This window comes from Carassius gibelio, chromosome A12, assembly GCF_023724105.1.
Source record: "Carassius gibelio isolate Cgi1373 ecotype wild population from Czech Republic chromosome A12, carGib1.2-hapl.c, whole genome shotgun sequence".
Classification (NCBI taxonomy): domain Eukaryota; kingdom Metazoa; phylum Chordata; class Actinopteri; order Cypriniformes; family Cyprinidae; genus Carassius; species Carassius gibelio.
The window spans coordinates 14,048,240-14,062,225 of NC_068382.1; the positions used below are offsets into that span (position 1 = coordinate 14,048,240).

Here is a 13,986-nt window from a genome sequence, read left to right on the forward strand (position 1 = left end):
TTTTTATTATAATTACGATAATGTCCAGCTTCAGAGGTTGTGGTAGATTTGCAAACTCTATTTGAGATTTTCTATATAGTTTGTCCAATGGTTCAATAAACAAATCCATTTGATAAAAAAAGACTATTACCTTACGACTAATAGTTCCTATTTCATAATGTCAAGCTTTAAATTGTTAAATAAAGTTAACTCCTTTTCCAGGGTTAAACTGTTCACAGAACATGATGCAATTATAAAGGGGTTAAAATTACTCCCCGTCATGTTCTAACATCAAAAACAGAGTTTAATGTACATCTACACCAACTCCCATGCCCACACATCCAAGCACAGCCTCACTTAACAAGGGTGTGGCTTTAATGGCGCAGTTGAATATGCCATTTCCAAATAGTCAGCAAATTGTAATCATGGATCACATCAGTGTTTAATATCTGGAGCAGATCATGATACACTTTTTAACCCAGATATGAATATCTGTCATCATTTACATACCTTCATGTCATTCTATATTGAAAAGAGCAGCATTTCCCTTTGTTGTCTACAGAAGACAAAACGTTATACTGGTTTTGAAGGGCATGAGGGTGAGTAAATGATGAAAAACTACATGAAGACATTTTGTCTGGGTTGACAATATCGATTTATCAGTCCAATTGTGTAAAACATTTCATTTTAATGTACCATAGTATACACACATTTTGTTTGTAGTAAACACAAGCTGATTTTGTGCACATTCAGTGCTTCCATGAAAAACTGAAGACTAGTCATGCTGGTTGTGCCACACATCCTGATCAGAGCTACCTATCAGATCACGTGACATGTTATCAACCGACATACCAACCTACACCATTTAACCCTTCCGCTCCACTTAACTGGAATTTTAGTAGTCTGACATTCTTGAAAGAAGCGCTAAACATCACAAGCACGCACAGACTCATACCTGTACACACACACACGTTTTTTGAAATAATGTACATTCCATATGAGGATCCCAAACAAGAACATTTTAATAAAATGGACACACTTCAATGAGATTTACTTAAACAAGTGACTTTTGTGTTGTACAAAGACAATTGACTTTCACATGTTATTTTCTTTCTTTCTTTCTTTTGTAATTCCAACAGAATTATATATCTGATCCTGAAAAGGATGTTAGAGATACATTCAAAACACTTCCCGTCCGTATTGAGCCCCGTATCAAAGGTCTACAGTTTAAAAGACTCCTCCCATTTTAAGAACTCTCGATCTGCCCGGATGCAGTTGATTTAGTCTATGGCATACTCTGAGTCCTGGCGACAATGCCGGCAGCCTGGATAACACGGTATCGCTCGCGGAGGTTGCGTCGCCGCACGTGCTCGTTGGTGATTTCCAGTACATTTGCTTCAGGAAACCAGCCTTTCTGTCCATCAGATAGACGGATTCCTTCGCACCATCCTAAAGAAGGCAAAAAGTGGTCAGATGGATGAACAAAAACAAATAAACATATCAGATGCGCTTCCAATAAATGGAAGGTATAGTGTGACACACCTTCGTTGGTTTTGCGCACGACGTTAATGATCTCCGTTGGCTCCAGATTTAATTCATCTGCTTGGTTTGCCACATACTGCTCCACACACTGCACCTGAGGGCAATCTGTCACACAAACACACATATGATTAGAAAGAAACTTATCTGTAGAGAGAAATAAAAGGCAAGCACTGACATGTCACACGTGAATATAAACCTGAGCGGCTTAGAGAAATAAGCACCCACACTTACCCCAATCTTCATATATGACTTCTTCTTGTTCATTGTGGGGTTTGTCAGGATTGGGGAATGCTGCCAACCACCTATGCAGGTCCGATCTGATTGGAGAGATTGAAGAAAAGTGACCTATACAGTCTTTAAAAGCAGTCAAATTGACTATATAATCCAATTGTGGAAATGTGTGAATTACAGAAAAAAAAAGTCTCGGCTGAGTAAAATTATGCACGCACTGTGTAGGAGCTTTCAAAACTCTCTCCATCTGGCGTCCCTGATGATTCTCCAGCAGGGTCAGACAGAAGCTGTGCTCCATGTTTGGGACAGCTGTGTCCTCCCCAAAGGGCTGCACCTGGACCAGGGAGCGATGGGCATGATCAAGGACTACATACCGCTCAGAACTGCAGCACGGGGAAAGAGAAGAAGAAATAAATGAGTGAAGTCTGATTTAGAAACAATAGGATTCATGAAATAGCAGTTGCAAAAAGGTGTCTCACTATTTATAAACCATAATCAAAAAGCGAATTCAAATAAATGGAATGTCAACACAATGCAGTGTTTTGTAACCCTCATAAAACAGAGTAAAGCCTTAAAACAAACAGGTTTTTCAGCTTTCTACCTTTTCTTGCTGGCAATGACAAGCAGGTCATTGAAGAGGAAGAGGTAGACGGGGCTGAATTTGGGGCGGAGGTTCAAGAACGTTCCTCCTCTGTTAACTTCCTGCAGCTCTCCCCGTTTCTCCAAAAAACGTGTTTGAGAGATAATCGGCAACGCCTGAATAGACGATTCAACGATTAAACAAATGATATGATTAATGGAAAATAATGATTATAAAAGGTAAATAAAAATATATAATAGTACAAAAAAATGTAATACGATTTTTATATAAAAAAAAAAAAAACGTTTTATGATTTTAAAACGTTAAAAAAAAAGTAATAATTAAGATTCTACACTATTTTAGGTCACTAATCAAAAAATGTTTGCAGTACTGAAAATCATCGTAATTATTATTATTTTTTTTTTTTTACAGTTTCTCAGAATTTTAAATCTCACTGCTGTAAACAACAAGCCATTGCTCACCTTTAGTTTGTCGAACTCCAGCATGCCATTAATCTGAATCAGTTCCTCCATCTGCTTCATTTTTCCAACCTGAGTATTACATTCTTCAATGATCTGTGAGGATATGCGCAAAACGTTTTTTTTAAGACCACATCTGACAACACAGCCCGTAAACAATACACGCAAACACCAAAACATTCTTTCAATGCAGACAACTGAAACTGAATACATCATAACATGACAAACATTAAACATGACCTATTTTGCTTCCTTCATGAATAAAAAGTCCTTTATTTGCCTAACGCTATAAAATCCCTTACTCTAACAAAATTATGGCAGCCTTTTATAATCTGAAACATAAATTTCTAGTGAGCCGAGCTGCATTTACCCTTGTTTTCCACTCTCTCTCCCCCCTCTTTTCCTTTTACCTTCCTCTCTAATAGGCTATTCTGGGAACAATGAGGTCTAGTTTGATCATAGATCAGTGGGTGAGGAGTGAGGAAAAACAGGGTGTATTAACGGTGACCTTAAGGTGTTTACCTTGGACACAGAGTCCAGAGCTTTAGATGCTGTTTGTTCCTTATCCGTCCCGATGGCTGTTCTCTTTAGGATGTTCTGATGAAGAAAAAAAAAATCTTTATATTACCTGGATCACTTTAAGACAACTCAGCTTGATAATAATGATGCCTTACAAACCAAGTATAATTGTGAAGAAAAAGAAAAAAAAACTAAAAATTGTTGTACAATATTGGGGTCATTAAGATATGTTATTGAACGGTGTTTCTTAAGCTCACAAAGGCTGCATTTTTTTGATCAAAAATACTGTAAAATTGTGAAATATTAATGCAATTTAAAATGACTGTTTTCTATTTGAATATATTTTAAAATTTAATTTATTCCTGTGAAGGCAACTGATTTTGCAGCAGTTTTCAGTGACACATGATCCTTCAGAAATCATTGTAACATGCTGATCTGTTGTTCAAGAAACATTCTTCTTTCATCAATGTTGAAACCGGTCAAGCTGCTTAGTGTTTTTGTGGAAAGTGTGATACTTTTTTTTCAGGATGACGAACAGAAAGCTAAAAAGAAGTGCATTCTAATGTGGATAATGTGAGTTATTCTCCCACCTCGATGAGCATTTTAATGCGTGTGATTCGCTGGAAGGGCAGCAACATGAAGGACATGAAGGGCAGTCGTTGGCAGATGGGCGACTCCTGGAGTCGGGTGATTACGGTTGCAAACTGAGTGTTAGTTTGCCTGTGACAGATATTAGGCAAAGCAACAATTGAGAGAATACAAAATACATTTAAATGGATGATAAAATAAAAGCTTGTGTGTAGACGTATGAGTTTCTCACATGAGATTACTGTAGGTCTTTTCCTGATAAATCTGGTTTCGAACATAGTCGATATACGCAGGGAAATGATGCTGGGCATGATAGTGGATGATGTCACAGATGTCAGAAATGATGATGCTCTCATCGACACGCTCCTCTAGGTCCTTTAGAAACCTGTGAATATCAATAGACAATGGTATTTGTAAATTAATGTTTGCGACGGCTGTGACTTGTTTTACAGGCTACACTGCATTGACTAAGTTGATGATGATGATTTATTTTAACCTCCTGAGACTTCATGGTTAATGGTTTTCTACTCTAATTATTGTAATGAACCATCAAACGGTGCTGTCTCAGCAAACTCTGATGGGTTACACCTGGCAAAGCATTCGTAGCAGTAAAATAATGCTGCAGATGTAGTCTAAGGGATTCAACTAATTTGTGGGGTTCATTCAGTGCTATTTCAGCAAATCTCAACTGTAAATATCTGCATTTTACACACATACAGGCACTCACCTCTCGCTGACCTCTTGGATGCGCAGAATGTTCGAGAAGAGGGTTTTTTTGTCCATGTTAATAAGAGTGTCATTCAAGTCACTTGACTCCATAAAATGATCCGTTATCACACGCAGAGAGCGCTGGTACGACATTTCTGATGTAATCACCTCGAACATGCTCTGCACACAGAGAAGGGAAAACAAAACTATTATTTAAATGCAACTGACTCTTCAGTTTCTGTAAAATCTTTATATTTGCAAGTAATAGCTTTGATTTTTCACATTCACTTTTATAATCTTCTGTATTGTATTACATTGTATTGTGTTATTACATTTTTGTAATGTATTAATACAAAAAAAGTGAATACAGAAAATAATAATTTTTTTACTAATGTTTTTTGTTGCATTTTGATTTTGAATTATTTTTAAACAACAGAAAATTTTCCCTCAAAATTCCCTTATTACTATAATGCATCCATACATATTTTTTTTTATGTAGTACAGAATTGTAAAAGAAGTTATAAATACTTTATTAAAACAACATCTTGTTTATGTTCGTTGTCAAAAAAGAAAAAATACAAAAAAAGTAATGTTATTTATCTTTACTGCGTTAAATTTCTATTAGGCAGTTAAATTCACTACTGTTCAAAATATTTTTTTTTTTCAACAAGGATGCATTATTAGGAGTGCATTAAATTCAATCAACACTTTTGAAGACATCCATAAAGTTACAAAATTATATTTCAAATAAACGCAGTACAATTGTTTTCAACATGTTTCTGAAAAGTCAGCTTTACCATTATAGGAATAAATTATATTTTAAAATATATATTCAAAAATTATTGTAATATTTGACAGTTTTACTGTTTTTAATATACTTTTGATCAAATAACTGCAGCATTGGTGAGCATTAGAGACTTTAAAACAATTGAAACAATTTGGACGGTAGTGTATACAGTATGTACATATTTGTGAGATGGTACTTCCTTTCCCATCCACCCCCTTCCATCCCGTCTTATCTTAGAGATTTCCATCCTCGCCTCTTCTCTTTTCCTCTCAAATCCCTTTTCCCATATTCCCAAACACATATTCTGTCTTTGACCCTCAAATGCTCTCATCCGTGTTGATTGAGGATTTCTGCTCACCTCTTGGTACTTGCACTCCTCTGAACTTAGGGTCTGCAAGACACCACTGTCTCGTACTGCTGCCTGCTCCCGCCATAAATTGCCCTGCTTGAGATTCGGAACACTACTGGATCTGGGTTTTTCTCCTTTCTCTGGGCTGGATGTATTGTGTGGGTCCATCTGGAAGTCCATGCTGGTTTTACTGATGTTGCGACATACTGTCCTCCTGATCTCCTTGTGTATAAATGTTTCTGTGTAGAACTGATACAGCTCTGCAAGGGGCAGACAATATGGCATTAAACTCAACCCCCTAAAATCACAATTTTCAATTTAAAACTGGTAATTTATTTATTTATTGAAAAAAAATGATACCCTCCGACGTCCCAGCTTCCGAGTCAACAGATTGTTGGAGATGTGGAATGGCTCGTGGAGGTCTAGACCTGAGACAGAGATTGAGTTACACACATAGTAAAGGCAGTACATATACCAGCTGTGTGACTACAATATTAATGCTTAAGAGAGCAGAAACTGTTTGAGAGACGAAAGAAATATAAACATATATACTTCTCAGTGGATCCACATTTTTCCCCATCAGCCCCGGCAATGTCATTCTCATCTGATGATGTCAAGAAAAGAGAAACTAGTAATTAAGTACCATAAAACAAATACACAGAGAAACTCAATGTCTGTCTGAAATGCTTTAAACATATTACTTCTGCAATATAATGCATTTCTGAGTGAACAGTATATTAAAAAGTAAAGAAATAAATTAAAGGATGAGATTTGATCTCTTAGGATTAATTGGATTGGATTGGTCATTACAAATCTTTTTCGTCAATTGAAATAAAGCGAAGTAAATACATAAATATAAATACCAGAAAAAAAAACTAAAATTGGTCAATAATGTTTATATTATAGTAATTTAAGTTGACGTTAATTTGATCATTTACTAATACATTATTAAAATAAAAAATTTTATCTGTTAATATTATTAAAAACTGAGCTAACATGAACTAACAATGAACATCATCAAAAATTACAAATATTGTAACAAATGTATGGTTAGTAAATAATGCATTAACAATGTCAACTAAAAGAACCTTATTTTTTTACTTTAAAACATAAATAAAAAATAGAAATGTTGCTTTGGCAACCCTAACCCTAACCCTAACTGAAATAAAAGTCATTTAGTAAATAAAAGTACTGAGATGATTAGAACTAAAATAGAAAATAAAGCTAAATAGAAATATTTTAAATAATACCAAATCAAATAACAAAATTGCTGAAAGGAAAATAAAAACGGAAAAATATAAAAATAAAAGCTAATTCAAAATATTAACAAATAACACAGTTTGGAACTTTTAAGACATCATTTTCAATTTAGATTTCTTTAAAGGACATAAAATGGGTACATTTTGATTTCATGCCTGTTTTGAAAGTTTTTATGTACCTATAGATTTGAGAGAATAACTGCTGAGACGTCTTCCGTTCTCATAGGTCTTGGCCGGCGGTGCTGGTGGAGCTCTTTGTGGTCGGGGACTGGCAGGTGGGCTGCACTTTTTAGGGGGAAGCAGAGGGGAGGCAGGGCGTGCTAGAGGCTGAGGTAGAATGATGCGAGGTGGACCCCTGTTATCTAAAGGCATCCTTGGAGGAATGGCCGGAGGTGAGTCCTTGCTTACAGTGTCCGGCCCCTTCTGAGGTCTGGGTGGAATGACCACCTCCAGGCTAATATCGTAGATGGACTCCTCTGGCTCCTCCAAAGACTGGCCTTTGGGGACGTTTAGAGGAGTCTGAGGAAATGGGACAACAGAGGCGATCAACGTTGGAGGTCCAGGGTCTGATTTCCTCCTCAGCTGCTGCTCTATAAGTTTTCGAGTTTCCTGAAAATTGCCTTTTTTAACTTGCAGTTCCTCCTTCTTGTTCTCATCTTCAGCTATTGACTCGCTTAAAGAATCAGGCTCCTTATTCGACTTGTCTTCGTTCTCTCCCTCTCCGCTTTTGTTCTGATCCTCCGTGTCACTGTATTCAATCTCCTCATCCTTACCCTCGTCATCATCCTGCTCGCTTATTGGCACCCATACGAGCTTCATGCCAGGCCTCTGCAGGTGACATATACAGCCGCAGTTCTTCTCACACTGAGGCTCTGGAAGAGGGCTGGAATCCTGCTCTTCTCGCAGTTTGCCGCCTTCTTTTCCATCAGGAGCTAGAAGAGGATATGGATTTGAATGAACTTTAAGATGGGTCAATAACATGATGTTATTCTTTTGGCCCTTCATTATTATTATCTTTAAGAAATACATAAAAAATGATTGGAAATGTAAACTCCATGTTTTTGTATTAAAAATCTATGTGAAATAGCTTTGGGGATATAAAGTAAAAAATGTCAGGATGATATAAGGTTGCAATCAAAATTATTCAACCCTCATTGCAAATCAGGATTATTGGCAAAATGTACAGACTTTCTCCTGTTTTAAATGACCTAAATCAAACAAAAGTAATTGAAATAGCTCAACACTGCAGATGTTACAAAGTGGTTTCCCAACTTCTTATTCAAAAATTATTTAGCCCCTTCATGGCAAGCATCTTTAGTACTAAGTAGAGCACACTTTTGCTGTTATGAGCTGCAGCAAATGACATTTATAGCAAGACTCCAGCTACAGGTTTCCAGTGCCAGAGGATGCAAAGCAGCCCCCGTGCAGCACCGATCCACCACCGTGCTTAACTGTAGGCAGTGTTCTTTTATGTGTATGCTTCATTCTTCATCCTCCAGACATACTGCTGATCCATCGAGCCAAAATATTACAGTTTCGTTTTATCATTCCACAGAACAGAACCCAAAACTTCTGTGGCTTATTTATGTAACTTTGTGTAAAATTAGAGCCAACATCTTGGAGTTCTGGCATGGAAACTGGCTGCAGCCAATGACAGCTGTTCCTTTATATTTGAACTTGCAAATTATGCTTCCAGCAGTGTCTTTATAAACATTCAGCACCTTCACTTTAGTTGTGTATCCTGTTCATTGTTTGTGAAGGGCAATGATCTCTTTTGGACCATTCTTCCAATTCAAGTATTTCCTTGATTTATTGCATCAGGTGTGCTTGAGACAACACCTATTTTACAGATTTGTGCTGTTGGGAGGGATTCTGTTCAGGGGGTTGAATAATTTTGAGACTCTAGATGTTGTATTTTCAGTTGAATTTTGGGGAAACCACTTGAAAGATTTGCTGTGTTGAGCTATTTCAATTACTTTTGTAAGTCTGTACATTTTGCCAATAAACCAGTGGGGGTTGAATAATTTTGATTGTAACTGTCCTGCTATTATAATAGAGAAAAAAACATCTTAGTAAAGAAAACCTGAGGAAGGTTAGTTTGTGTCATGAATGCTATGTTAACTATTAGACAAGACACTAGGTAAAACATTGGTTTTTTACAGTCTCCACTAACATACACCAAACCTTTCGAGTTTTCTTGAAAATTACATTACTACATACAAGATTAAGATGTATTCAAATGGTTAGAAAAATGTTATTACTTTTTACTTTATGGTTATACCACATGACCACATTTAAACTACTTTTAAAACAGCAGAAAAGTTTTCTAAACCATATGAAACAAATATGGGTACAAAGAGTAAAAATCTTGCTTTAGGCACTAGATTCTTCTTTATGGATCCTCTTTGGCTCTTACATAGACATATGCAAAACAAGCTGCAGCAAAGACTGACTCTATAAACCATGACTGAATGTCTCTGCCGTACTCTAAACATTATATTGCTCTTCGAAAGGCTTCATATCCTTTCCCATTTCCAGTGTATAAGATCTTAGATTACCATCTCTTCTCTGCTTCTGCTTTGACAGGTCCACCTCCCCCTTCGACCCTGCTGTTATCAGTCCCGTCAACTTCTGCAAGGAACCTTTGCGCTGTGTCGATCCCTCCTCCCCACCCTTAACCCGAAGATCTTCAATCGCCTCAAACACATTCTGCTTGATCTTGCCAAATGCTCGTTTCAGCCCTTCTGCCATTTCACTACATCAGTGCGTGAATGACCTGCTCTAAGCTCTCGGATTCTGGACTGGTTGAGTGTATGAACTTTAGGGTAGGACACTGGTTTATTACCCCAATAATCACTTAAAGTCCACTTGCATGTAACTTTAAAGCCTCGAAGACATTCAAACTAGCCCAGTTCACATAATTGTCACTGTAAAAGAGTTTTATGAACACTATTCTCAGATGATGCCCAACAGGAATGTTATGAAAAGAAAGAAGGTTTTTCCTGTTTGGAACAGACTTTCTGATACTGTGTATGGACAATCTAGACAAAAGTCTCAAGTCTTTAGTGCGGCAGACATCTACAACTGAATTGCTAACAAAATATAATATTGCATTCATATGACTCAGTACTGCACATATAATATAGAAAATATTATGTGCAGTACTGATCATATTTATCTTTTTCCATCAAGTCCATCAAGTTCCAAAAAAAAGGGTAAAATTCCAGAGTTATTTCCACAAAAACTACACCAATTATTCATTTAAGTGCAGTCTTGGTGAGCGTAAGACACTTTTTTTAAATAAGCCCCCAAATTTTTGAACGGTAGTGTAGTTTTAATATAATTAGCTCAAAGAGGGGTTATTTTCTCCCCCCACACCCATCTGTCTGTGTTCAGCAGGCGACACAGACTGTATAATCCTACTGACCAACCAATAACAAAATGACCTCCGATGTGTTATGCCTGAATTATGCTTCATTGAATTAGCAATAAAAAAAATAAACTACCTTAATCATCCAATACAAAAAACGTTGATCAATTTAATTGGAAATGAACTAGCAATTTTCATTCACTGGAGAACACACAGCTTTTTGCTTCACAAGACATAAACTAACAGACTGGAGTCTTGTGGATTACTTGAGGATTATTGTGATTATTGTGTCTCGTTTACATCTTGGATGGCCTACAGGTGAGCAAATTTCAATTATGGGTGAACCATTCCTTTTTAAATAGTTGACTGCTATTTCAAATGTTTTGACTGAACATCGTGAAAGAAAATACCTGGAAACTGGAAGTATGTCAAACAAATCCTGAAAATGAAAGTAAACACACCATACCTGAGCGGCCTCCATCAACATCACTCAAAGCTCCTTCTTGTCTCTCTTGGCTGTCCACCTCGTCTTTCTGTCCACTGTGATTTTGTCTGGTCTTTGGAGGCAGAGGAGGTGCTTTGTCGGCGCTGGCGAGGGAAGAACTTCTCAATTTGAGTCTGGGCTTTATTGCAGGAGGTCTCTGTTGTCTCACTTCTATGCTGGTGCTCTTTGCTGTATCTCCACTTGGAATCTTAGTCTCTGGCTGGCTGAATTTGTTGACTATCTTTTTGACATTCCCAGAGTTCTGTGAGGTTGCACCTTCCACAGGTGACGTGTCTGAGGTATTATTAGATGGCTTAGTGGGAATCGGGGGTCTTTGTTTGACCTCAGGTTTTGAAGGCGGATGCGGAGACTCTTGAGAAGACATCTTGATTGGTTTTGATGTTTTAACCAAAGCAACCTGGCCAGTATGAGGCCAGGCAGCAGGGTCACCGAGGGCCTCCAATCTTCAACCTGCAGTAACAAATAATGAGGACATTAAACATGACTGATGCACCTTAACAAACGCTTTCCATCATTTGATCAAACACCTGACATTGCATTGTTTTCATTAGATATATTACAATTCTGGCTAATACTGCTAAACTGACAATTTGACAATATTGACAATAAACGGGCGATGTTAAAGTCAATTTCAATTTGTTGATAGATTTTTTTTTTAAATAGGAATTGCACACAAAAGTGGATGCTCATGAATGTGAACTGTGTGAATGTGAAGAGGCAGGGCTTGATTATTGGAGTCTTACATTTCGATTAAACTGAAAACTGAACAGATGAAATGTGCAGATGAATTATTTAGATCTAAAACATGCATTTAGAAAACAGAGGAATTTTCATTTCATGTAAATTCATCTTATGTACAATTAGACAATTAAAGCACTAAAACCGAAATAGGTTTTTTAAATGCTACAAGTGACATCACAATATTTTGATATACAATACAAAAATAACTACAGCCAATAACCGATATAGTACCAATATATTGTCCAGCCCTAGTTTCATTCTTCCAGTTTCATATCCCTCATAAAGAGTACTGTAATTGCAATATCAGCCAGAGACAAAGTCCTCAGAACTACATATTTATTTGTCATGACGATTACCATCTGGTAACTCATTAAATAAAATAAAAGGCACAGTGATCTTTGTACAGGACTTACCTCAAACCGTACAGGTTCAAACATACTGGACTTTGCTCTTAAATGTATTTATTTTTGTATAGAATAGGAGCTGAACTTGTAATCAGACTGGAACTTTAGCGAAAAAGCATGTCGAAAACAGTATGAAATATAGCCTGGAAAGTGTTTGTATGTAATGTTTGCTAGTGCCATGTACTTTGACCTTTCGTATTATAAAAGCCTATGCATGTCTTAGGAACACATTATGAGATTAAAGATTAGGCATTTATATTGTTTCTCCTTATTTAAAAACAATACCAATGACTTGAATGGAACTGATTGGGAATGTTGGCTTGGAATAAACCCATTCTGGTTATTTCGGAAGGTAAAGGGTGTGTCAACAAGACTTCCTTTGTCAGTAATTCTGCAGCCAGGTTGAACTTTGGCGTCACCGATTTCACTTGACTTACACCCCTCACTCAACAGGTCCGGCAAGTTCTCTATACTGTGCTGCCGTGATCTCATTTGATATCCTGAACATACAAAACTCAACATTAAAGAAAGCCAGAGAGAAATGCTTTCCCAAGGGGTGAAACAGGAGGGCTGAAAAGGTAACGATTAGAAGGGCGTTAATGTTTTGTAATTTTTACATCCTTCTGATATTTCAAACTTCAGTGAGGTATAAACATCCTCTAAGCAACAGGACACCCAAGTATCCCCTGCTGGGCAATTTTTTTTTTCCAGACATTTGTACAAGACACTTCCCCTCCCACCTATAAACATCTTGGGAATGGAATCCTCCTTTCCTGTTGTGAACCTTGGCTTTGCTTTCAAATTCCTGAGAATCATTGGGATAGATATATATATATATATATATATATATATATATATATATATATATATATATATAATAACAGTTTTTTTTATGTAAAACCATAGATGTCTATAAGTTCCCTTTTAGATCGATAGAAGCAAGTGTGTGTGAACATGTTTTTCTATCCCGTTGGGGATTAGACCTGAATACACACAGATTTATGGGAACTTGACATGTACATGGGGAAACAAGCTTATAGATCATACAGAATTTTTTTTTTTTTGGAGAATGTAAACATGCAGAAAGTTTTCTGTAAGGTTTAGGTGTAGGGCGATAGAATACGATTTGTACATTATAAAAACCATCACGCTTATGGAGAGTCCCCAATAGGATTTCTTTCTTTTTTTTTTGGGGGTATTTGAGTTATTGTAATCCATTGGATTACAAATTCCTTTGTGTTCTCGGACCTAACATTTAAATTCTTACATAATCATTTCTGACAATGTTTCAGAAACAATGGACCAATGAAAAATGTAATCCAAAAATCAATATTCCTTAGGATCTGCTGTGTGAACTGAATGTGGACGTAATGTAACCAATGAATCTGTCATTAATTTGTAAACATACGATAAGATGCAGTAAATATACTACATTCACAACTGAGGCTGCTAAAAGTCATATCTGTTATATTACACCAGACTACTCACCAAATGTGTCTCACTCTCCTAAATAATCCATAAAGAAAAGCGAATTCCTGAAACGTGTCCAGAGCAAACTTCCTCATAAAAATAAAAACATTAGAGTGGCGAGGTGTAACACTCACAGTACACATGAACACATCAGTGTACGAACAGCTATACAGTCACCCATGTTAATACATTTCTTTAAAATGACAGCAACAGATCGCCACATTCCAGTACGAGCTTCAGAACCGTACGGATCTGATCAGACGTTACTTTCATATTTCCTCTTTTGTTGTCCTCTCCGGTAAATCCACGCGCATCTCCGGCTCTTTGTTTTCCTGCTCGTGAGCGTGAACAAGAACAGCCGGACTGAGACAGTGTGATTAGTGGATACCCCTCCTCCCAAATCCCACCCTACCCTTTCCCATTTCTGCCTGTGCACATCCTCCTTTAGCTGCCACCCAGCGGAGACTCTTTGCGT

At 37.0% G+C, this 13,986-nt stretch overlaps 1 protein-coding gene across 2 annotated transcripts; it reads right to left on the reverse strand.

Annotated features, from left to right (window-relative positions):
• Positions 1-647: 647 nt before the first annotated feature.
• Positions 648-13,910, reverse strand: arhgef15b (Rho guanine nucleotide exchange factor 15b). Of its 2 annotated transcripts, XM_052611350.1 has the most exons (16): positions 13,530-13,910; positions 10,858-11,346; positions 7,201-7,953; positions 6,315-6,366; positions 6,123-6,190; positions 5,772-6,022; positions 4,646-4,806; positions 4,151-4,303; positions 3,921-4,050; positions 3,334-3,408; positions 2,815-2,907; positions 2,354-2,508; positions 1,971-2,135; positions 1,753-1,838; positions 1,522-1,626; positions 648-1,428 (listed from the first exon to the last, which is right to left on the reverse strand). In XM_052611350.1, the coding sequence occupies exons 2-16, from the start codon at positions 11,258-11,260 to the stop codon at positions 1,265-1,267; spliced, it is 2,814 nt and encodes a 937-aa protein (XP_052467310.1). In that variant the 5' UTR covers positions 11,261-11,346; positions 13,530-13,910; the 3' UTR covers positions 648-1,264. The 2 variants fall into 2 exon arrangements, with proteins under 2 accessions (XP_052467310.1, XP_052467311.1); XM_052611351.1 differs by lacking the exons at positions 10,858-11,346; positions 13,530-13,910 and adding an exon at positions 9,580-10,027.
• Between the last annotated feature and the right edge of the window lie 76 nt (positions 13,911-13,986).